This window comes from Notamacropus eugenii, chromosome 2 (genome assembly GCF_028372415.1).
Source record: "Notamacropus eugenii isolate mMacEug1 chromosome 2, mMacEug1.pri_v2, whole genome shotgun sequence".
In the NCBI taxonomy this organism is placed as follows: domain Eukaryota; kingdom Metazoa; phylum Chordata; class Mammalia; order Diprotodontia; family Macropodidae; genus Notamacropus; species Notamacropus eugenii.
This window is the reverse complement of record NC_092873.1, coordinates 434504571-434530079: the sequence shown is the minus strand read 5'-3', so window position 1 is coordinate 434530079 and position 25509 is coordinate 434504571. Positions and strand designations below refer to the sequence as shown.

The following is a 25509-nucleotide window of genomic DNA, read 5'->3' as shown; positions in this document are numbered from 1 at the left end:
GACCTTTCCACACCTTTTCTCGCCAAGGGAGCAAAGTTGTATCTCTGGAATTTTTAACTTTTTGTTCCAAGTTCCCAACCACATTTACAAAGGTATAAACAGATGGTATGTGATCCAAGGCAAGCAGTGAGAAAGGAGAGGAGAAGCTAGGGAGTCTCACAATTAGCATGTAAATAGTCACTCCCTAAATAACCAACCAAGAGTTAGCTACACACCCTTTCCAAAGGCCTCAGAACACATCCTCCCTAATCACCTCAGAACTTCACCTCCACAGAAGTGTCCTAAAGTGTCACTCAAGTTTTGTTAATAACTCAGCAAACAGAATCCTAACTCTGCAAATGAAATGAGCATTTCTCTGATTACTCTATCAAAGCTATTTAGTCTCTGGGGACAGCCTTAAAGAAATAGCTAAGGATGTTGGCAAGGAAGTCCAGAAAAAAAATGAAGTCAATTTGTCCCTGCTCCACATTATAGTGGAGAGATGGAAAAGTGGACACTAATGTCATTTGAAGAAAAAGTAATTTCAAAAAGAAGACTCATGCTAGGATGTAAGGGAACCCATTTACAAAACTGACTCAGGAGGTTAAAAGGAAAGTTTCAACCACAGAATGACACAGTTGGATATGGGATATATTGGCAACAAAGACTATATTTACATCTGCTGAAGAACAGACTGATGTTAAAATGAGATTCAGACTCAGTCATCCAGATGAACAGAAATTCAGTTTATCCTTCTTATAATTCAGTAGGAACAGGAGGTTTTGATATCACCTTCCCTTTCATATCATAACATGAAGAAAATAGTCATGTACCTCTCTTAAGGTGAGAATAAAAAGCCTTGAGATGAACAACACGACTCCACAGGCCTCTCACCATCCCCCATCACTGTGACAAAGGCTTTGCTCATTATATTCTGGATCTCACTGCTATAACTGATCAAAAAAGACCAAAAAAACAAAAAACCTCAAACCCAAACTTCAGGCCACCAAGTAAACCAAAAACCCTGTAGAAAAGGATAGAATGTAGATATCTTCTTCCTGAAGGTTCATTACCAGATCCCCAAAATTGGATTTTCTGGATTTAGATCAATTATCACTGATAACACTGCAGCTACATCCTAATGAAAGCAATGATTTGATCAACAAGTCAACTGCATTAAAAATAACCATTCAAGATGGTCAATGTACTACCTCATGCTGAGTCCACATCTGAAGACAGTTTGAGTTTTATACCCTTATTCTCCCAAATGCACAATACAAGTCACTGAGACAATTAAGCAATAAAACATAAGCAGAGCAGACAAGATGACGAGCGACATGGGTTACAAAAGACCAGCAATGAAAGTGGCAAGAACTCTGGCCAAAAACCCCCACAAACCAGCAGTTGCTCCCAAGGACATATACAATTAGGTCCAACACAAAGGGAGTCTATCTACAATAAGGTAAAACTTAGGCAGTGGAGCTCAGAACATGCAACTCTGTTACACAACTCCCAATGTCATTTCAAGACTAGTATGTTATGCTGAGCTGAAACTTTCTACTCTCTCTTCAGGTAGCCATGAAAGAGAAATAATCCTTTCAACAAAACATCCGATTTGAGAAAGATTCGTGCAGTAGTTTGATACTGTTCATGGGAGCAGGACTTGTGATCTCATCTCTGCTGGGGATACGTGGTGAGGAACACCCATCCACCAATGCAGATGGGCATCTTCTCTACCACCTAGTCTCAGAGAGGTGCCTGGGCCCTGTGAGGCTGAGGGACTTGCCCAGAGTTACGCAGCCAGGATGGGTCAGAGGAGGGGCTTGAACCCACATCTTCATACTACAAGGCTGACTATCCACTACACCATTCTACCTCTCTAGTCTCAATAATAATATAACTCTTTTCTTAAAGTCCATCAAATATTAAGATCACAGGACTATTCTTATAATAGAAACATTGGTGTTTATTTAACAAGCTCTCTGGACTGAAGAGGAAGAACACACCAAATTAACAGAAACTATAGCTAGTCACAAAAACTGGAATATCCCCCCAAACTATCTAAACAGGCATTTGATTAATGAAACTGTTCTAAATGAGGGCTTAGGGAACGTGGCCTTGCTAACATATGGCAGGAAATTGAAACTGTCCTTTTGGTTTAGGATGGATTCATTTTCCCTACACTAGACCCAATTTAGAAAAAAGGGCCATCCCTCCCACATTTCAAATACCATGAAAGTGAGATGGCTCATTAATTGAGAAAGCCAGTTTCAAAAGGCTTAGGCATTAAGCTCTTACACAGACACTGTAGCCTCTATATGCCAGTAGCTGCTTTTCTGGTCAGCTCCTCCCAGGTTTTCTCCTCCCATTTTCGGGTCCTGACTTCAGGATGTTATGTACCTCATCTTCCTTCCTAGCCATTCTGGAGAGTACAACCACCAACTTCATTACTGGCACTGGGCTACTAGGGGGGAAAAACAAATAAACAACTCTGGGACTTTGGCAGAAGGGTCCATTTAGTTCCCTGTCTAAATTTTTGTTTCTTTTACTCAGAGTAAAAACTTGGGAGTAAACAGAGATAAGGAAAACAAACAAAATATGATTTCTTCTGCCTTTGGCAGCAGCTTAACCTTTCGGGAGTGAATACCACTGGTAGGTAAGGAAGGGAGGAAGAAGTGAAGAGCTGCGGTCAGGCGTCGGGGGCAGTATAAAGCAAGGCCACCGCGCAAGCCGCGCGCGCCCACCACGGGTCCTTACCTGTCAAGGGCTGGCTGGGCTCCGCCTGCACTCTACCCTTCGCTGCTCCTTCCAGAGGTAAACCTCTGTCCCCTTTGTAGAGTTTCGGTTTAAATGGAGAATCTTTCTCTTTACCTTTTGATCCTTTAGGCCGGCCTGCTTGCTTCTTCTTCGATTTGCCATCCCCCTTCACCCCCAGTAGCGGATGGACTTCTGCAAAGGGACAAACAAGTATAGGAAGGAGGCCACCCAAACCAACCCAAATCTCTAGACCACCCACCAAAAACGGTGTGCATGGTACCACTGCCAATAAGGAACTCTGCACCTGTGTTCAAAAGATGAGACTGAATCTGCTTGAGTTCTTATCTTTTACAAAACTATGAAAGGGGGGGAGCCATGAGCTGAGGAGAAGCCGTTAATCAAAGCAAGTCAAACCCAGTCAGTTTCTCATGAAAAAGCTGCATAGTAGTACAATGACCCAAATGGAGACTAAGGTCCAAGTTACTGTTACTCAGTGGGCAAAAAAGGTGCAGCCACAGGCTTAATTCTAACCACTCTGGTGGAGTCAGGAGAAGATGCAACTTGGAATGAGGAGGTCTGAGCAAGCAACTGTGTGACTGTAGGTGAGGGACTTCTCACTGGCCACAGGAAAAAGGTGGTGTTGTACCAGACAATTCTTCACATTCCCTACACTTTGGACATTCTCTTGATAATATATGCATTGAGAAGAAGAGAGGATATGCAGGGTTTTTTGCAGGCATTTAGGGGTCAGAACATCAATAAAGGTTGTTTGGTCACAGTGCAAAAATAGACGCCAAGGGAAAAACCTGTTCTGATATGACAGACTTATAATCAAATACTCAAAACAAGGTACTGCCCAATTGAGAGAATATTCATAACTAATACTAGTGATTGTTCTTCCATAAGACTAACCAGAGGCCCACTCTGAGCTGGAACAGTACTAAGCTGCTAGCCAACATTTGGCTCCGGGCTCAGTCCCTACTGAGGCTCTAGATACTTCTGGGGCTGAGGGGGAGAAGAGGCAGCCAAGATTGTCAGTCCCGTGGGTAAGTGAACCATCACCTCTTAGGCACCAAAAGAAACAGGTCTCACCATCATTAGGAACTCCTTGCAGCTCAATGTTGGTTGTTTTGGTTTTCTTCTTTGGTGGCTGGGGCCCATCTGCTGAGGACTGTCTCTTCTTCTCTGAACCGGCTCCTTCTTCCATCAATGAAGTTTGGACAGCATCAGGTGGGGGCCCATAAGGATTTTCCTCTGGGTCTTCTACCTCAGGGGCAATGGGTAAGTATAACAAAGCCTTTGAATCTTCCAGCTCCTCATCACTGTTGAGGAGAGAAAAGAAGTGGAGGGGAAAAGAAGGTACTTAAAATCATGTGTGGTTTTAACCAGCAAATACTTATTAAGTGCCAACTATGAATAGCATTAACTCTACAAGGCATGAAAATGAACAAGAAACCAAGTGTCTAAAATCTCATGGGAAATGAAGAGGAAGTGATGGCTCAGGAAAGTTCAGTGGCAGAACACTGATAATTAACTAAGAACAAAAAGGCAGGAGGAGTCTAAGTTGCTCTACTTTCAAAAACAAATAGACAAGGCCATTTGTGCTTACCTGCTACAAAAGGCAGCTATAGGATCGACACTGGTGACATCTACTTCTTCATCTTCAGCAGCATCAGCACCTGCAATAGTCAGAAAGAGAATGGATTTAAATAAAAAAAGAGGACTCAGGTAATGCCTTTTAAAAGCCAAAATCCAGGGATAAACAAGCAGAAAATAAAATTATCACCTCAGTTTTCTCATCTATAAAATGAAAATACTACAATATAATACACTTCAGGTTTGTTGTGTGAAGTGTCTTGGAAACCTGTAAGTGCTCCACAGACATGAGCTGTGTTATGTGAGCATAAGCCATAATACAGTCAGTGTAATCTAAGATTAATTTCTCACCATGTACTGGTTCATCACCCACATAGTTTCTCTTATAATACAAGGTAAAAGGTATAGCAAATCCAAGGATGGTGGCTGAAAATGAAGCTCAGTTCTAAGGCCCAGCACCACCAGATGACCAAGTGATGATCTGCAGCACTCAATACATTACTTGACCTATTTTGTGTTCTTAGAACAATGATTCCTATCATTCACATGTTTGCGTATAGAAGCAACTGCAATATGTGCACTCCTGTGTTATTAAGGATACAAAAAATAAGACAAGGTCACGAACTTCAAAGAGATTTCTATCGCATTCATGCATGTAGGATGAGATTCAACATTTGGAAATCCAGACATACGAATCCTATGTATGACAAAGAACCTTCCAGGAACTCACTGTAAAACTGGGAAAATGAGACATTCAAGCAAGGTAATCTACGTGTACAGAAAATGTCAAAGGAGACACTCTTATCTGCTCCAGCAGATAAGTGAGGAAGGAATGTGTGGGGTGGAGATCCAGTTGGTGCTTTGGTCATCCCACCCCTTCTCATTCTCATCCTCATCCTCAATAGTGGCATTTATATAGTGCTTTCTAGAGCACTTGCCAAGTACATCACATGCATTATCTCTAGTAAATCTTACAACACTCCTGAGAGCTAAGTGCTATTATCTCCATTTTACAAATAAAAAAAAAATTTACAAACTTACAAATGAAAGGCATTAAGTGACAGGGTCACAGAGCTTTTAAGTGTCTTACGGAGAATCTAGACTCAGCTGTTCTTGACTCCCAAGTCTAGCACTCTATGTAGTGAGCCACCTAGCTGCCAAAATAATGTGAAAATGTGTCCTATTTGTTTTGTCTAAAAGTACTATTGGGTACATTAGTCAACACAGTCAAGGAGCAAAGAATTTCAGAAAACAGTTAAGTCACATTTCCCTTTGAGAAACACTGATGGTAAGATAAAAAAATGAGAGCAGTCATTGGCATTTAGAAAGAAAGCACACTGACTGCCTTAACTGGTCTACCCATTTTGAAAAGCAATTTTAAGCTGTTATAAGAAACTGACTAAAATACCCAGCCTTTTGATTCAAAGACTCCATCCAACAAATAAGAAAGCCTCTATATATTCCAAAATATTTATAGCAGCAATTTTTACAGTAGATAAAAAAAAACAACTCCCCTATTGACTGGGGAATGGTTAAATAAATTGCAGTCCATTAATGTGATATTCTGATAGTATATACAATGTCAACTACAATCCAAGTAGAAACAACAAACAAATGAAAGTGAATGCTATCAAACTATAATGACCATGTTTTCTCCCTTATTTGTGGAGGTGTAGGGTCAGAACTCTGCATAAGCTATGAGGTGCTTGATGTGTTAATTTTACTGAATCTTTCTCCTTTTTACTCTTTGTTATAAGGTATGGTTCTCTGGGAGGGCAGGGGGAAAGAATGGCAAAAACTGGCAATGAAAAAATATTAATAACTTTTTTTTAATACTCAAAGGGATCTGTGATCTCATAAATTTGGGAGTTCCCTCCAGTGACATGGATTGCAATCCATTAAGGTAAGCTGATCCTGTTTCATCCCAACTTGTTGCAGGTTTTTCTCAGTTTCTATAGACATCCTGAGAGTACCAGTGGAACACTCTGGGTGTCCACCTGTCATGCTTTGCCCTTACCACAAGCCTGCAAAATATACAGCCCACCACTGTCCACTCTCTCCTTTTTGTCATGTGACCTGTGACAACCAACCATCATCAGTCTGTTTCTAGTTACCTTTACTTGGAAAGTGAGATGCTAAAAACCTATCTGCAGCCCAAAGAAGTTTAGCCTACTTTCATTTTGGCCCCCACCTACTGCCAAGTTGTGCAGGTCTGCCTTACCACATGACCAGCCCATCTTCTACGCCTGACATGCAATTCGTTGATGATATCCACTCCTGGTCTTCTTTGAAATTCCTTACTGGTTATATACATTGCAGCCTGCTGAAAAGTGCCATATGCCTCTCCATCATCCTCTGTGTGATACTCACCTATGGCTCTTCAGAGGCAGTAGCGTTCTAAGGCTTGCTACCATACAGTGACACTGAAAAGGATAGGCCTTTGCTTTCATCAGAAGATTGTAATCAGTTAAAGAGTTTTGCAATTTCCCAAAAGTAATACAGTCTGATTTCCTTTTCCTTTTCAACTTACTATCTATCTTATGGTCTCTCCCAGATGACTTATAATTAGACAAGCTCTGTGGGGTGTTTATCTAAATTGATTCTGAAATCTAAATTATAAAAATTCTTCATACACTTGGCCTTTCCTGTGTGGACAAGACAAAATCCTTTGAGCAATTACAGATCTCTTCCAGGAAGCTCAGCAATATATAAGGGCTTGAAGCAATCATCAAAATATCAGATAATAGCATCTGGGAGATATCACCATCTACAAGGGATCTTTCCATTACCTAGACTCTCTACTGCATCTCTTCCATCATTATACACCTGTATAGGGCCCATCTATTATCTTTATTCAGAGGGCTACTGCTCAGTTACTCCTGTTTTTTACATCTTTCAGGAAATCCTGAATGATGGGAGACACCCATATGATATGAGTATAGGGGTGGTAGACCAGGACCAAGAAGCAGACACGGAACTGAGCAGCAGCTGTGTGGTTCTGACCCCAAAGTGGAGTGTTGGATTCAACCTTCATCATGATCTAGGGCCTACAGCTAAGAAAACAAGGCAAAAAAGCTCAAACTAAGGAAGGTCATGCAGCTTCGTGCATGAAGCTGAACCTGCCAGGTGACAGGACCTAGGCATAGCAGCAGTCTACTGGCGCTTCAAATGGAAGTAAGTCTAAAGTTGTGTTATCCAGACCCAAACTAGGGACAGAAGGTAGCAAGACTCAGATCAAAAAGGTAGCAATCAGACTTTGACCTGGAGTAGCCTGCTTTGGGTGCACTGAGAACTTGAAAATACCTAGGCTCTTCACTCAATACCCAAAGAAAAAAGCAGCAGAATCTCAGCAAATATAAAATAGGACCAAGTCAGGCCCAGATGCTTCCTCCAGAAGTGTGAAGACTCTGATTTTAACACAAAGTCCAAATTCTGAAAGTTGGAAGAACGAATAAATACGAATACCACCAGAAAGAGTTTTCATGGTGACAAGATGCCTGAGACACAAGCCAAGAGAATGACTCCAAAACATCTACAAGAAAGCCTCAAATAAAAACAGAGTTTGGGCACAAGTTCAACTAGAATTCTTGGAGAAATTAAAGTTAAAAAAAAAAAGGAAGTTAAAGTGACTTATAAATGAGAGTGCAAGAAGTGATATTACTGGAAAAAGAAATGAGAACTATGGAGAAAAGATACGGAAAGAGAATTAACAGATTAATACAGGAAGTACAAAACTTTATCCAAACAACAGACTCCTTGAAAATTAGAGTAAGTGAACAGAAATTAATGACTCCACAAGACAACAAGAAATATAAATATAAAGTCAAAAGATTGCTTTTCTAAAAAGAAGAAAATGCAAGGTAACTCAGTAAAAATAACTGTTCTGGAAAACAGAGCAGGAGAGATAATTTAAGAATCAACAGACTACCTAAAATCCATAATGAAAAAAGAGCCTAGACATTCTAAAGCTTCTAAATGAAAGAAAAAATACAATAAGCTGCCAGAAAGAAGCCACAGTAAGTATCACACAAGATTTAGCAGTCACCACTAAAAGAAAGTGGAGATCTCTTAGAAAATATTGCAAAAGGCAAAAGACACAAGCTTACAAGCCAATAACTTACCTAAAGTAAAACAAAGTATAATCCTACAAGGGAAAAAAATAGACTTTTAATGAAATACAGACTTCTAAGTTGTCTTGTTGAAAAAACTAGAGAAACTTACAAGCATATGAGTCAAAAGAAAAATAAAAAGGCAAGTATAAGAGCTCAAACAAAACGAACTAAACAAAGATGCAATGCTTATATTCAATAGGGGAAGATGATACAAAGTGTCCCCTCAGAACACTAAAGTCATAAGAGGTCACAGAGGGAGTTAAATAGGAGAGAGGACCTGGGAGTAGTTTTGTGGACCATAAGGTCATCAAAAGAAGGAAAAGGAAAGGAAGAAAGAAAAAGGAAAAGAAAGGGAGAAAAAAGAACACTCGGGGAAAAAAGGGGGAAGATGGAGAAAATCATGTCACGTAAATGGAGCACACAAGTGGAAAACAAGAAGGAAGGGGTATGGGGAGCTACCAACTCTCAAACGTCACTTTCATCTGAACTATTCAAGAGAAGATAGAATAAAAACCACAAGACAGGTACAAAAAAGGAGAAACAGGAGGGAACAAGGAATGGGATGAGTAACAATAACTTCAGGGAGGATTTAATTACCTGAGCAATGAAACTGGAGTAAAGAACAGGAGGAGAGAAGATAGTAGTAAAGAGAGACTTAAAAGAAAAGAAAAGAAGGGTAAGAACCTGTAATGGCTCTGATGAGGGGAGACCCAGAAGCTGACTGCATCAAGCACAGAACTCTGGCACTCTAAGCATACTCGTTCTCTCTTGTCACCTTTTTCTTCTCTGTAAAGAGGGGATGGGAAGCAAAAGAGGGAAAAGAGGGTAATAGGATGGAGAGAAACACAATTAATGATCATCCCAAATGTGAATGGGACAAACTCACTCATAAAACAAAAAAGGATAGTAACATGGATTAGAAAGCAGAATCTAAGAATATGTTGATTACAAAAAGGAACACCTGAGGCGAAGATTCACACAGAGTTAAAATAAAAGGCTGGAGCAAAACAATTTTGCTTCGGTCAAATGTAAAAAAACAAGGGTAGCAATGATGATCTCAGATACTAATAGCAGATGTGATTAAAAGAGATAAAACAAGAAAACTACAGTACGGTGAAAGCTACCATAGAGAATATCAATATTTGACAGATATGTGAACAAATAACATAGCATCCAAATACTTAAAGGAAAAGTGAAAAAAGTTACAAGGAAAACCAGACAAAAATCAGACAAACTAGAATAGTAGAAATATCAACCTCCCCCTTTCAGGCCTACTCAAATCTAATCAAATAAACAAGAAGTTAAGGACCTGAACAGAATTACAGCAAAGATTTGATAAACCTGGTAATTACTGAATATGAAAAGAAAGAAATACACAAACATGGCACTTTTACAAAAATTGAAATGAGACCCCTCCCTATCAGTCAAACTTATGGCAAAAAAATTTCCCAGTTATCAATTTTCCTTCCAAATTTAGCTGCATTTTGGCTTTACCTGTATAAAAACTTTAATTTTATATAATCAAAATTATCCATTTTATCTCCCTTTATCCCTTGTCTGGCTACAAACTGTTTTTCTATCCCCAGATAGGAAAGATGATTTTTTTTCTTTGCTACTCTACTTTTGTTTATGAAGTTAATTACTTTTTACATCTAAACCATGTGCCCACTTGGAGCTTATCTAGCTTCTGTCAGTTTTCTAGATTTCCCAGCAATTTTTCTTGAAGAGTTCTTATCCTAGCAGCTGGGGTCACTGGGACTACTGAACGCTAGGCTGTGTTTGTATGCTTCTGTATGTTGTGTACCTAATTTTTCTACTGACCAACCTATTTCTTAACCTGTATCAAATTGTTTTGGTAACTAAATGCTTCATACTATAATCTGAGATCTGGTACCCCTTTCTTCTACCTTTTTCAATATGTCTCTAGACCTTTTGTTCCTCCACATGAATTTCATTGTTGGGTCTTTTTCCTTGTACTATAAAGTAGTTCTTTGGTAGTTTAACTGGTATGGTGCTGAATAAGCAAATTAAATTAGGTAGTCTTGCTACGATTAAAGGAACAGGGAGAAGTACCTTCTCATATATCTTTGGGTCAAACTTGTTTCTTATAATTTAACATTTTTTTTTTAATCGTTTTGTGCTGGTTGTTCTTTTCATTTGCAATGTTTGTATACTGTTTTCCTGTATCTTACTTTTTTAAAAGATGAGCATCAGTTCACATAAGCCTTTATTGAAATGATTGTTGCAGATCTCTTCCATTTTTCTTCTGTTTGCTGTCTTTCCATTTTATCCTTGAAAGCCCTTAGGATGATTTTCCTTAGTTTGCTATTTTGCCCCACATTTTTAAAATTGGTTTAACTCTCCATTACTTTTCTCTATTTCATGAGATGATAATGCTCATAATCACCAATCTTTGTTTGCAAGATTTTGCAGCTGAATTTACATTCCAATCTAGTGTTGTATCTGGTTGTCAACTCACTCTATTTGGTAAATAAATCTGATGTTTGCTGACTAGGGTGCTTTCTGGGTTCATTTGATCTCCATGCTGCAGCAATTAATTTACACTGATTTAACTTCTGGATTAAATTAGTACAGTTAGGAGTGGATGTAATTTCTGTTGTACAATTCTGATTTTCAATAACTTGTCTGAATAATTCAGGGTTAGTCTTAATAGTATGCCATACATTTTTCACAAAGTTCTACACTGATGCTTCATTATGATAGGAGGTTCTCAAAGCCTGTGCCAAAAAAGCATGAGCTCTGACAGATTCTACTACACTGGAAAGGCTTCAATTATTGTTTAGTAAATAAAATCTGTTTTCTGAGTACTAACCAAGCTACTCTCAGAGAGTCATATCACCAACAGGCTGGCCATCTTAGTGATGAAATATGTTTTGGACATGGCAATCCATGAAACAAAGAAAAAATTTTAATGTGAATACTGCCCTTCCCCCCATCAGTCTGTACAGTGACAATGGCAGAAAGATAGAAAAGGGAACAGAAAATCAGCATTCCCAGATGGTTGACAAACTTCCATTTAACTGCTGATACTCTAAATGTGATATCCTTGTCCAGTGACAGACTGAATATATTGCCAGAGGAACGGAATCATATTAATCTTGATGTAACTGGTATAAACAAAACCAGAAATAAGGAAAAGCTAACTGAAAGGATGGCTCACAGATATTCCCTGAAAAGGCAAAGAAAGAAGTGGAAGAAGGGATTGTATTGTAGGCCCAAAGGCTGTACAAAATATGTCCTGGGACATTTTGGGTTATCATGCGTTACCATACTCATGATAAATATCAGCAGAAGGAATACCATGAAGCATTATGCCTATAAAAACTTTCTTAAAAAAAAAAACAAACTGGTAGGTACCAAGCACCAAATCACACCATAAAGAATAAAACTAAATATTTTAATTAAAGACTTGATACTGATGTGGTAAATGACTGTGAGTCAGCTGTTTGTGCATGGTCAGACCATCAACTTGTCAGAGCTAAGACCAGAATCTATAAAAAGCAAAAAGAATAAAAAAATTTTTTTAAAGAAACCTGGTGATTGAGAAACAGTACCTGTTTGTTCCGGCTCACTCTTATCTTCATCCTCAATGTCAAACTCTGACTCCCTTTCCTCATATTCCACATTTTCATCCAGCTCTTTAAAGTCTGGTGCAAATGCACTCCAGTTTTCCTATGCCACAAACACAGAGCACATTGTTCACATTCATTGCTTTACAATTTAAAGATAAAATACTACCTACAAGCAGAAACTTGACTTTGGAAATTCTATTTTATTGCACAGAGACACAAAAACTGCCACTGAGTTTCGGCAGTAAAGTTTTTAAAAACTATTCCCTTATGTCACCACTTTATATCTAAAAACTGTTGATATTCAAAAAACCATGTTTCTCTACTTTTAAAAATTAAGTTCTAGTCCAACTATAACAGATTTTTCTAACAACTTTACTTATCTCCATGACTGAAAGTTGTTCTAAGAATAAAATAAAGACACAAAGTTTAAGAAATTTCCTTTGTCAGCCAAACACTCTGGAAAATTCTCCTAAAAAGGTTGCCATCAATCTTCTAGTTTTTCAATTCAATGGCCTTTTCTCAGTCTTCATTCTCCTTGACTACTGCAGCTTTCAAAACTTACTGACCACTCCCTCTTCCTAGTTACTCTCCTCTCTCTTCACTTCTGTAACACTGCTCTCCTCCTGGTTCTCTTCCTAACTATTCCTTTTTTAAAAAAAAAATTATCTGTATTACGAACTCAACAAATAATCAACAAACATTACCATGTACAAAGAACAAAAAAGAACTGGACATAAAATTATGAACTTCTTTTGTGTAGTTTTTAAAAGCATATACTATAAATTTAACAAAGAAGTAACAAAATTACTGGGTTCTGTTCCCTGTTCTAAACTTTGTATTCTTCTGGCTTATTAATAACTTTTCTTTATCTCATCCAACCTCCCCCTCCAAACTAGAAAACTTGCCTTGTACAAAATAAGTACAGGCAAGCAAAATCAATCACACTGGACACATGAAAGAAAATAGCTTTCTGCTTTTGCCTCTCTTTAGTCCTGGACATCTCAATCAAGAGGTGGAAAGGCATGCTTCAATATCAGGTTCATAAAATCACAATTAGTCACAGTTCCATAACAACTCCTTCTTGCTTCCTCCACTAATTCAAATTAAATCATCAACAAGCATTTATTAATGCTTAATTATTAAGTATAATGCTTAATTATTAATTATTAAGTACCTGTTACATGCCAGGAACTGTGCTAAATATTAGGGAAGGGGGAGATATATAACACACCACACAATTTTATCTTATCTAAAAGCAAGCATTTCCCAAGTGCTGTCCGTATTTTCTCAGCCGATCACCATAACATCCCTATGAGGCAGGTGCTATTATTATCCCCATTTTCCAGATGAGGAAATTGAGGCTGAGTTAAAGAGACTCACCCAGCATCAAATAACTAGCGTCTGAGGTAGAATGTGAAATCAGGTCCTTCTGACTCCACACTATGTATACTGAATCACTGTGCCACCTAATTGCAAATATGAAGTATACAATTTCAAGAGGGAATGCAAATTACTTGTGGGAGATCAGCAAAGACTTTCTGTAAGAGGGAAACCCAAGATGGGCATTGAAGGAAGTGAGAGGTTCTGTAAGAAAGGAGTACATTCCAGACACAGAAGACCCCTCGCAAAATTACACTGGACACAAAATGGAATGTCTTCTCCAAGCAGGGCAGTTTAAGTAGAATGGAGAATACATTCAGTATAATAATGTGAAACAAGACTAAAAAGGTAGGTCCGGCCAGCTTTAAATTCCAGGTTGAGAAGTTTGTCTTTAATTCTAGAAGTAACAAGGAACCACTGAAGCTTCCCAAGAAAAGGAGTGACATAGTTAGATCTGTTTATAAATATCAACCTGACAGCCGTGTGGAAGACAAAGTGGAGAAGGGAAGAGAGTGGAGAGGAATTAGGAGGGCATTTCAACAATCCAGGTGAAAGCTGGTTAAGAGCTAAAACTTAGGGAAGAGATTTGTAAGTGGAAAGCAGAGCAAGAGATATAGTAGGGGCAAAAATCAACAAAACTTAGGAACCAACTGGAGAGAGAGATTGAATAAAAGGGAAAAGTCAAGGATGACTCCAAGATTTTAAACCAAGGTGCCTGGAAAGATGATGACATCATCCACAAAAATGGGGAAGTCTGGAGGAAGGATGGGTTTAGGAGGCAATATGAGTTGTTTTGGACATGTTCAATTTGAGATTCCTGTTGTACATCCACATGGAAATGTGTGACAGTTTGTAATGAGGGAGTTTAGAAGATACATAAGGACTGGATGTATACATTTTGGGAGTCACTGGCATTTGGGAGATGTGTATGGATCTGTGATTTCCTAAGTGTAGGGAATTCCTAAAAAGAAAACTCACCTACCCATGCAGAAAAGCAATTATTCTACAACTTAGTTCCCAGAGTTCCTACAACACTGAGGAATAACTGACTTCCTCAGAGTCACTGAGCAAGTATGTGTCACAGATGGGATTTGAACCCAAGTAGCCCTCACTCTAAAGTCAACCCTAAACCAATATGCCATTTCTGTAGATTTGAAAGTTATCTGCATAAGATGAAAACTGAATCCATGAGATCACCAGAAAAGCCCAGGACAGAGACTTGGAAGATGGCCACACTTAATATGGCCTCTAACAAAGGAGACAGAGGAGTGGCTAGGCACATTAAAGAGGAGAAAATTAAGTACGGAAAAGGTGTGGTCAATTGTGGGAAAGGGAAAAAGAAGAAAAGTCCTTTGGATTTAGCAATTAAGACATGACAGGACTATAAAATGACAGCTAGAAAGGATCTCAAAGGCCATCCAGTCCAAAAAGCCAAGGCAGTTGAGGCCCAGAGCTTTCCTCACCTGCCCCAAATCACAAGGGTAGAAATTTGAAATAATTAGCAAGCCTGGAGAGAGCAGGTTTAGTTGAGTAATAGATTCAGTCCAAAGTCAGACTGAAAAGGACTGAGAAATGGGTGGGAAGTGAGCAAATGGAAGCAATGATTAACATTCCATTCACCCAACTCTGAAAGATTCTTTCCTCTTCCTTGGGTCCTATTTAATCAATTGCCAAAGATGGCTGATTCTCTTTTCACAATTTCCTGTATCATCCCTCTCTCTTTTTAAACCTTTTTCAATTTCTTAATAAATTGTGTTTAAACATCAAAAATTCCCAGAGTACTCCTAAAGGAAGGACCACAAAAAGAATCCTGAAGAAATAATTAAGTCAATCAGCATATTAGAATGGTTATGTTGAAGTCCCATTTCTGACACCTACTGGGTGTGTGAGACCCTGGACAAGTATGGTTTAAACCTCCCTGGGATCTTTGCAACTCCCTAAGACCACACAGTTGCATAGAAGGTGCTGGATCTGCCCTGGTAGAAAGTTCCTCTTTAGGACTTACCTACCCTGATAAAATTATAGGCAAGAAATCATAGACAAGAGAATAAAGAAGTATGGTTGAGATATATTAGCAACCACTTCAGTAATTCTTAGTGCATTAAAATAAAAGGTAGTATGGGAGCTTCATAAGTTAATACATTCCTCAACTCGATACCTTTGCCCTGGGTTATCCCCCTCACTTTCTCCTCTTAGTCCCTGGGCCTGTAATGCTCTCCCTCCTCACCCCTCTTAGTTTCTCTGGCTTCCTGCCAGACACAGCTCAAATCCCTCTCTAAACTAAAAGACGTTCTTGGTCCTCCCAAGGTGTAGTGTCTTTCCTCACTAATGACTTTCCACTGGCACAGGGTATATCTAGTTTACACCTAGCTATTTACATGTTACCTCACTCATTAGAACGTGAGCTCCCTGAGAGCAGTGTTTTGGCCTTTCTCAGAATCCTCAGCACATCCCTAGCACAGTGCCTGGCACATGATAAGCATTTAACAAATGCCGGCCTGGCTAACTCCCTAGAGCCAGAAGGGCCTTGGGGCTTCAACACAAGCCAGGCATGTACCAAATTCTAATGCCTTCATTTTAAAGATGAGAAACCACCACCAGGGTCACACAGGTAGAATCAGGATTCAAACCCAGATCCTGATTACAAATCCAGCATTCTTTGGACTTTAAAGTTGTCTTCATTTACATATTTTTCCCAAGGCTAAAGATGTAGCAGATCAGCTTCAGATAAGAAAATGAAACAAGAAACCAACTGGAGCTTCCCTCCATCAAATCAGACGCAAAAGTCTGATAAAGGTGAGGAGAGAACTATCTAGCTAACCCCTAAGGTGAATGGAAGGGACCTGGTTTTAAAGTAAATGAATACAAAGAAAAACAGTTCTTACCACTTGATTTTGTGCCCAGATAGATACCACTCCACTAGAAATGGATGCTATTATGGGTCTGACAGGATGCCACTGTATTTAAATAAAGAGGAAAAGGAAACTTTTTTTTAACACAGTTAAGATTTTTTAAGATAATGTGCATGACAAAAACCTCCCATTCTACTCACAGCTACATCCAACAGAAGTTCTCCTCTGGTCCCATGAAGAATCTTCACCAAATTACCAATACTCTTCTCCCAAATATAGAGGGCATGCTGTCGGGCAGAGCCTGCAACTATGTATTCCCCATCTCCAGAAAAACAGCATTTCTTCCAAGGTGTCCTAGACGTCAAGAGGAAAAAAATTACACAGGTATATAGTTATCACACAAAAATGCCTAACCTTTTTCTGCAACTAACATAAGGAAAGTAAAGCAAATACCAAAATGCCAAGAAGAAAAGTCCAAAGGCTTTGAATCATAGCAGAAAGAATTTATCCCAATTAGGAACAACTTCAAGGTATACTGGTTTTAAACTGATCATATTACTTTTACTTTATATGAATTTACCTCTGGCAACATTTCTTCCTAAATGTAAGATGTACCTGTTCACCAAATCCTGCAGTTTCTGCATGGGTTCTGGTTCTCCGTCTCTGCCACAGGTTAAAATTTCCCTGCCATCATACACTCGGATTATTCGATCTGCTGTATTTATTAAAAAGCAACTGCAAGAAAAGAGGGAAGGAGAAAAAAATTAAGACCAGAAGTCCTAAACAGGTTACTATTAATATTCCCTAAGACTAATAATACTTAGAGTAAGAAATTATTCAATCTCAGATGGAAAGGACCTTAAAAATCACCTAATCAAACTAGAACCAAGAATAATTCACCTAATCCCTACAATAGAGGTGTCAAACTTGAAAAGCAAGGATTTCTGCTGGTCATATACTGACTTAGAAAACCACAAATTAACTATGCTGCTGTACTGTTTTTTTATTTACACTGTTAAACATATTTCAGTTAAATTTTTATCTAGTTAGGCTATACTCAAGAATTTGGCACTTCTGACTTACAACATCTTCTATGACATTTAGTCTCTGCCTGAATACTTCCAATAAACAGAAATTCACTATTTAATAAGGAATTCCATTTTCAGACAATTGTTTGTCTACAGGTTTCTCATCTAAACCTCCTATAACTTCTACCCACTGATTTCAGTCTTGTCATTTGGGGCCAAGAAATAGTCTAATCCCTTCTTCTAGACCAATTCTTAAAACATTTTGAGACAGCTTTCATGTCGTTGTCCCCCTTCAATTTATGCTCAAATGACAAGGCTTCAAGTCCTTCTATCATCCTACTCAATCTCATCTAGGTGTTATCACTTATCAATATCATTCCTAAGATACAGAGCCCAAAATCCAAAACAATATGCCAGAAGTGTTTTGACCAGTGGAGATCACTGTTACCTAAGATTACATTAGTTTTCTAACAGATACATCACACCGGTGAATCATATTAACCTTACCTCCCCAGAAGTCCCTACCCCCCAGTCTTTGTCACAAGGACTCCTTATAAACATATCTGTCTCATCTCCCCTCATTCCAAAGCTCCTTAAGATCAAATCTCAGCTTCTCTATTTGTATGATTCATGCCATGCATGTATTAACCACAGTGAGCCTTTAAACACTGCCCATACACATATATATATATTTGTATGTATGTATGTACGTATATGCCTCCAAAGGGCTCTGTAACTTACTAAACCCACAAACTTGCATTTAAGAACACAGTTGTATCTGTCATTTTGGCACTGCTGAAGAAGCTTAGGGAAATCCAATGTTTCTCCAACAAGTGCTAAAATTTTTATTTGAAGTATCCAAGTCATGAAGAACAGAGGACTTCCCCCAATAAAGCCCCAAGGTGGTAAGAAACTCAGTTTGTATCTCGAAATAACCAGAAATAGGTATGATCAGTGTTGGGTACTTGTACTTAGAGCACTGAGACAGCCCAGGTCCTTGGGTTCCAAGGTCCCTAGCATCCTGTCCCTCAAAGATCCAGGGGGGCCTTCCTCAGGAAGTACATGTTCGTATAATCAGGTGACCCAAGTTAAGTTCAAGTAGGGCTAAACACTCCCAAACAAAAGAAGAGTAGGAAGCAGAGCCTAGCCATGGCACAATGCCCCAATTTGAAACAAAGTCTGGAGAGATAAACAAACTGAAGAAAACAGACCATTATAAAGAACTGTCATACATCCAAAGATATCCAAAAATCCAACCTAGAATTCTACGAAAAAGGAATTCCCTAACAATTGCAAGCAGAGATTTAAAGAAAAAAAGTGGATTTTCCACAAGGACTACATGAATACCTGGAAGAAACAAAGCAACATATAAAAAATGAAATAAAAACTCTGGAGTAAAGAATTGGGAAAATACGTAGAAGAGAAAGCAATGAAAATCTTATTCAAGTAATAAATTCTCTGAAAACCAGAATGGACTAAACAGAAATCAATGACTCTATGAGATAGTAAGAAATATTAGAACAAAATCTAAAGATTGAAAAAATTTAAGATATCTGTTATCAAAAACAACTGATCATGAAAAACAGGTCAAGGAGTTATAATCTAGAAATCATCAGACTCTTTAGAAACCACCATTTTTTTTTTAAAAAGCCTAGACAATATATTTCAAGAAATCACAAATAAAATTGTTGCAATCTATTAGAACCAGAGGACAAAATAAACACAGAAAGAACACACAATCATCTCCTGAAAAAAACTCCAAAAAGAAAAATTCTAGGAATGTAATAGTCCAAATACAAAGGTTCCACATCAAAGAAAAATACTGTAAGAAGCCAGAAGCAAAGTGTTCAACTATCAAGAAACTATACTCAGGAACCATCTAAGACCTGGAAGAATTAACCATAAACAGAAGGACATCTTGGAATACATGGCTAAAGAGATAGACTTAAATGCAAGAATAACTTACCCTACAAAGTTGAGTATAATCTTATGGAGAAAAAAAATGGCTCTAGAATAGGATAGAAGACTTTCTGTTTTCCCATTCAATTGTTCATGTTGCTCTCTTATCACCTTTAACACTACCATTAACAACAGTTTCATACTTCTCATCACAGCAATCATCAAAGCATTCCCCCAAAAGATAGAGCAATGTTACTATCAAAGTCACTGGTCTCTGCCTTTTGTTTAATGCAGTTAACCAAAATTTTTTTTTCTTTCCTATGCTGATACAGGCTAGGGTACATCCTACACGACTACATGAGTAGTCACAGGCAGGCATTAAATTACTAGACAGTTACAAATGGCTGTATAAAGTCAAGAAATCCCTCACAGTATAAAGTTTAGAGACGAGGCCACCAAGTCCAGGAAGAGCAGATGGTCAAGCCCTGGAGGCCAAGGCCAAGGTTCTTAGCATAGAAAAAACAAAGACCCAGCTCTTCTATAATTCATGTGGCAAAGAGATCAGCTTCACTATTTTGCTAATGTCACTGTTCCTGGCCACCCATTTTGGTGAGATAGACAACTAAGTTTTTAGAGTTGTGTCTGAAGTAAGAGAAGTTCAAGCCTTCTGGAAAGTAATTTGGAATTATACAACAACAAAAAAATTTGATTAAAATGTCCATACTCTTTCATTCAGCGATTCTACTTCTAAGTCTATAGCCCAAGATGATAAATAACAGAAAGAAAGGTCCCATAGATACCAAAATATTCATATCAACAGTTTCTGGGATAGCAAGAACCTAAAAAAACCCAGAAGCCTATCAGCTTGAAGAATGGCTAAACACATTGTGCTATATGAGTAAAATGGAATATTACAATGCCATAAAAAATACAAATGAAAATTCAGAAGAATGGGAAGACTAATATGAACAGATAGAGAAATAAGCAGAACTAGAAAGACCATATGACACAATAACGCAGCAAAACAAATGAAAATAACAATAAAATAAAATTGAGTCCTGTGTAATTACAATGACAAAGCCTGGCACTAAAGGAGCTGAAAAAGCAAACCTCTCTCCTTTCACTGTAGAGGGAAGGGACTATGAGTGTGGAATACTGTCAGTCAAGGTCAATATTTTGTCCAGTACTGCTGAACTTTTAAAAATCTTTTTTAATCAGGGGATGGCTTGGCTCACTAGACAAAGGAGGAAGAAAAATTAATTTGGAAATGAATACAATGTAGAAATAAAAATCACCAATAAAAATAGTTTTTAAAAATAAAGAGTAAAGAAATGTTAAGTAAAAAGCTCTTGGGACTCCTGTAAGAACAAAGTATAGAAGCTTTAAGTCCATAGAGGCTTTGTGAAACCGCTCATCTGTAATAGAAAAAATTTGAAAAAGAAAACAATTCTACAGTCTGTTTTGATGATTAAGGCCTTCTGAACAGTTTCATTTGCAAAAACAGGTAATACCGTGATACCGTATTTGCTTAAATAGCACTAAGTTTCAGGCACTTAGGAACTGACTTAAAAGAGTCTATTCATTTATCCAACTAAAACTGCCCTAAAAACACATAAAAATGGTAACAACAATGTTGTAAAAGCTCAAAGAAAACAGGCACATGCAGGCTTGAGGCACAACAAACTGCTGCCAACTCTCTAAGTGGCAAAGTGGCCTTGAGAACAAAAGGCAAAAAACTTGTCATACCCTTTGACTCAGTAATTCCACTATTAGGACTTTAATTTAATTGGAAAAGAACCTGTTTGTACAAAGACTAGTACATGCTCAATCCTTATCAATGAGTATCTAAGGGTCAGGTGAATCTTTAAATGACAACAACAAGAGAGGGATCTATCCTGAATGCCTGAGCCTGAGCAACACAAAGACCTTACGAGGAAGGTTAAATAGCTCTAATTAAATGTAAGAAACAAAGTGCAGCTAATATTGAAAAAGAAACATCTGACAACATCCTAAACGTAGTTTTAGATCACATTACCTAAAAACAGAACACAAAGTGCACAAAAATATGGAAAAGTCTATATAAAATAAAGTAACAAAAGGAAACCTAGACATCCTGTCTCCACTAAGACCATGTGAAGGTATTTACAACACAATGACTAAGCTGCCACTGGAACATCGACATTTCATAGTAAAGCTAAATAAAGACAAAACAGAAAGAAAAGACTGAAGCTGCCCTGAGTAAGCCAGGGCCCTGACTCACCTCCCCTTCCGAGCAAACTCTATTGATTTTATGGCTGTGGTATTGCTGGTCCCAGTTGTTACTCTGAAAGAAGCAACTAGATCCTGGGTATCTGTTTTTAGGACCAAGATCTAAAGATTAAAGAAGAAGAAAATGAGCGTCCTGAAGACCGGTCGGCAGCCTGACCTTACTCTTATTGGTGAATCAAGGCTCATCTTCCTTGGTGATATATGTAGCAGTTAGTATTCATTCAGAAGTCTAAATCTGAAGTTATCTCGTGAGCCAACACTGCATTGACCTTTCTTCAAAGGTCATTATTTTAATATTAAGTAATATTTAAGATTACTTTAATAATATATGAGATAATATTCAAGAGTAGATCCAAAACCCAATTAGGTACCAAATGATTACGATTGTCTAAACTGCATTCTTTTTATGTTTCCAAATGAGAGGAAAGAATAAGGCCCTAGAGGGAATGCTACATTATAGCTTTCTTTATTGCCTAAACTTGTATTCATGAGTCAGAAGAACCAGATAATTTCAGCTCTTACACTTATATGACTGAGAGAAAATTATTGAACCTCATCTGCAAAATCAGGATAAAAATATCTATTCCACCTATTTCTCTAGAAAAGTGATGTGTAAACCTTAAAGTGCTATATAAATGTGATCTTATTTTTTGTTTTTTCAACCAGACCTGTGGTTTCACTGGCACAGGGAATTCTCAATGAAGTATTTCCTTTACCAGTGCAGATCTGCACCTTCTCTCCAACTTAGAAGTCCTAAAGTCCTGGGACACCAACAAGTATAGTAACTCTGCCAGGGCCCCACAACCAGCAAATGCCAAAAGCGGGACTTGAACCCAGGTCTTCTTAGCTCTGAAGAGAATCCTTTATCCACGATGCTATGCTTTCTCTCACCGTTAAATTTTTTGAGAAAGTTCAGCTAGAAATGGTCCTGGGCAAACTACAATCCTTCTACTTTTAAAAAATTTAGTGGTCGGTAGACTACTATACCCCAAAGTAGCTTTATGAAGATTAACATTTACTTCTCACCAAAAAAAAAAAAAAAAAAGATAGGTATTATAAACATACCTGATAACTCAATTAAAGACTTATAGAAATACTTCTGGAACTAACACATCAAAAACATACTAGTCCAGGCTGACAAAGGCATATGTCACTGGATTTATATTAAAAGTTCACAGGCTGTTTCGAATGGTTCAAAACTGTGTTTCCGTTATGTTATGACTACAATCTCATCACCAGAAGTTCTCTATATCCCCCAGATAGTTGTCTCTCTCTCCTAAGTCCTTTTCTGCTTCCCAAATTTCTAAAACAAATTTTTGTTTGATGTTGAATTGTTTTAATTTTTTGCACTGCTTTGACTCCTTGTATGACCTTAATCTGATTTGGCTTTTGTTTTCAATTATTAACTAAAGGAATCAGGAATTTTAGCCTTTCAGCAGACTTCATTAGCGTCCTCAAGCTGCCATGGATGGTTTCTGAAACCTTTTTTTAAAAGTATTCCTTGAAAGTTCTACCTTTCTTCCTATTTTTCATGATTATTCACCTAGTCCTCATCTTTTCTAAGGCAATACAGACAGAAACAGTTCTGGGACAATTTGTCATCCTGATTTTTAATATTTTAATGTTCTGCAGAATATTCGTTGAATAAAACAACCTGCTATATAAACAAATTATGTATCATCATCATCATCAAATCAGCAGCATCATTAAAAGACATTAGCAAAGTTCCTGATCAAGTTAGAACTTCAAACCAGGCATTTTCTAAAGAAGTCATGAAATCAATGGTCAAAGTGTCCAAAGCCAAAAAAGAAAAACTCAAAAAAACCCAGTGTGTATTTATTCAACTCCAGGTAGAAGAATAATAAAAAATAATAATAAATTTTGCTCCAGTAAAGGTTCAGGAACACTCTCACTTTACAGATGAGGAAATGGAGGCTCAGTGAGATTCAGTGATATGTCCAGGGTCACTTAACACACTACCTTCTTAGAAGGAAAGCCGACTTGAATTACAAGCTGCTTAAAGATAGGTAATTTTTTTGTTAGAGTGGCATGCTGGGTAAACAGCTGACCTCAGAGTCAGGAAAACCTGGGTGTAAGTTCCATCTCTGATACAAACTAGACAAATCACTACACCTCTATCCAAGTCCTCCAGGCAACTGTACTCACTAGGTGTTCTCTACGTCAATGAAGTCACAGGTCCAGACCAAGAAAAAAATTTATTATTTTCATATACAATATGTACTTCAAACAGACTAACAGTATGCCTTAGTTGAAGCTTTCAATGATTTACTTTACTAAATAGTAAGAAGTTTGTTCTCTACTGATTTACACACATCCCCTGGGATCCTGTTTACACTATTTTAATTGGAAAACATTTTTTATAGAGAAGGCATAAAAGTAATCTTCAACTCAGACTCCAGGGATTCGAATTAAAGAGGTTTTAATAAATCTCTGTCTCTCTCACTGGTGAAAAATCAAACGAAAACAGACAACAGAATTTGAGTAGGAGGGGAAAATTGAGGACACAGCTGCTATAGGCAGATCTGTGTTATTAGTTCACTGATATCAAAAATACAAGAAAATACAGCTAAGGAGATAAAAAAAGCCAAGTATGGATTAATCATGCCAATGCCCAATGCTGATTTGAAAGAAAGAGTAGCAAATTCCTACAAAAGAATACTTTTTGCAAGACTGTCTTAATTTTGAAGATCTTGCCTTGCATACTTACCTTCCCCTTTGCATTCCCTGTATAGATATATTCTCCTCGTCTATCAAAAGATGCAACCACATTCAGATCAGAATCATCATCCACTGGCAAGACGACATGTTTGGAATCAGAAAGAGTCAACATAACAGGAGCTGATTTCATAGGACATACAAGAACTTTGTTCCTGTTTAAAAAATACATGCGAAAGGTTGTACTTCGCTATTTAAATATTAATCCTTCACTTTCCCACTAAACAGATCTTTATTTACTGACCCTTCAAATATTCCAACCTCCTAAAATTTCAACTAAGACCACCATGCTTACTTCCATGTGCCCATTTTTCAAGTACAAAAAATCCTGGCCTATTTTAATTATAAAACTAAAATAAAGCAAATTATCATTAGCTGCTTCTTTTAAAAGTTCAAGTGCACCAGCAGCCCTCAGAAAAAATCATCTGCTAACACTTTGGGGGGCTGACTCCAAACTAAAATGTTCACCACTCCACAGTTAGCCCACGTAAATTCAGACCCCAACCCAAAAGATAATTTTGGCTAAACATACTGGTCTCGGGGATGATACTGGACTTTCAATATAGGTGAAGGGAATCGAAACCTCTGATCACAGTCCCCAGATAAGACATCCCACTGTGACACTATGTTATCAGTTGATGCACTCACAAGTTTGTGACCATCTCGACTCCAGCTTAAAAAAAAAAAAAGATAAAAAGGTTATTTTTATATATTGTTAAGTTATAACATACAAGCTTTCAGTTTTTTATTTTCACAAAATGTCCAACTGTCTATTCTGTTTCATGGGTGAGTTTGCCCCATTCACAGTTATGACAGCTATTCCTCTCCATCCTATCCTCTTACAGTTAGCCTTTTTTACCCCATGTCCTCCTCAAAGTGTTTGTTTTGCTTCAGATCACTGCCTCCTTTAATCTACTCTCCCTCTTATTCCTGCCTCCCCCTTTCTCTGAACCTTTTCCCTCCCCCTTCCCTGTTGCGTAAGATGAATTTCTGTATCCAGTTGTGTGTGTGTACATTCTTCCATCCTTGAATCAGTTCAGATGAAAGCAAGGTTTAAGTGTTGCCCACTTCCATAACCCACCCGTCCTATCAATCTCTCCTGTATTGTATAAACTTAAACTTGTGTGCTTAATTTATATGAGATAATTGTCCCCATTCCCCTCCCTTCTTCCCCTCTCCCAGTGCATTCCCTTGTGTCACCATTCGTCTTCTTTTGAGATCACCCCAACAGAACAGACTTACACCCATGCCCTCTCTCTAAAGAGGCTTCCTGTAATAGGAATACAAGAATATAAACAGTTTAATCTTT

At 38.0% G+C, this 25509-nt stretch overlaps 1 protein-coding gene across 4 annotated transcripts in view; it reads right to left on the bottom strand.

The window, feature by feature from the left end:
• The window catches only part of RBBP5 (RB binding protein 5, histone lysine methyltransferase complex subunit), a 35606-nt gene that overhangs the window by 2577 nt on the left and 7520 nt on the right, over window positions 1-25509 (bottom strand). For 2 of the 4 annotated variants that reach the window (XM_072648063.1, XM_072648064.1), the window contains exons 4-13: window positions 24733-24873; window positions 24193-24355; window positions 21457-21566; window positions 16885-17004; window positions 16470-16623; window positions 16303-16374; window positions 12020-12137; window positions 4346-4415; window positions 3829-4058; window positions 2737-2928 (exon numbers count right to left, since the gene is read on the bottom strand). In XM_072648063.1, the coding sequence (XP_072504164.1) occupies window positions 2737-2928; window positions 3829-4058; window positions 4346-4415; window positions 12020-12137; window positions 16303-16374; window positions 16470-16623; window positions 16885-17004; window positions 21457-21566; window positions 24193-24355; window positions 24733-24873 (1370 nt within the window). Of the gene's footprint in view, window positions 1-2450; window positions 2929-3828; window positions 4059-4345; window positions 4416-12019; window positions 12138-16302; window positions 16375-16469; window positions 16624-16884; window positions 17005-21456; window positions 21567-24192; window positions 24356-24732; window positions 24874-25509 lie in introns of those variants that run through there. The other 2 variants (XM_072648065.1, XM_072648062.1) reach the window with 2 other exon arrangements.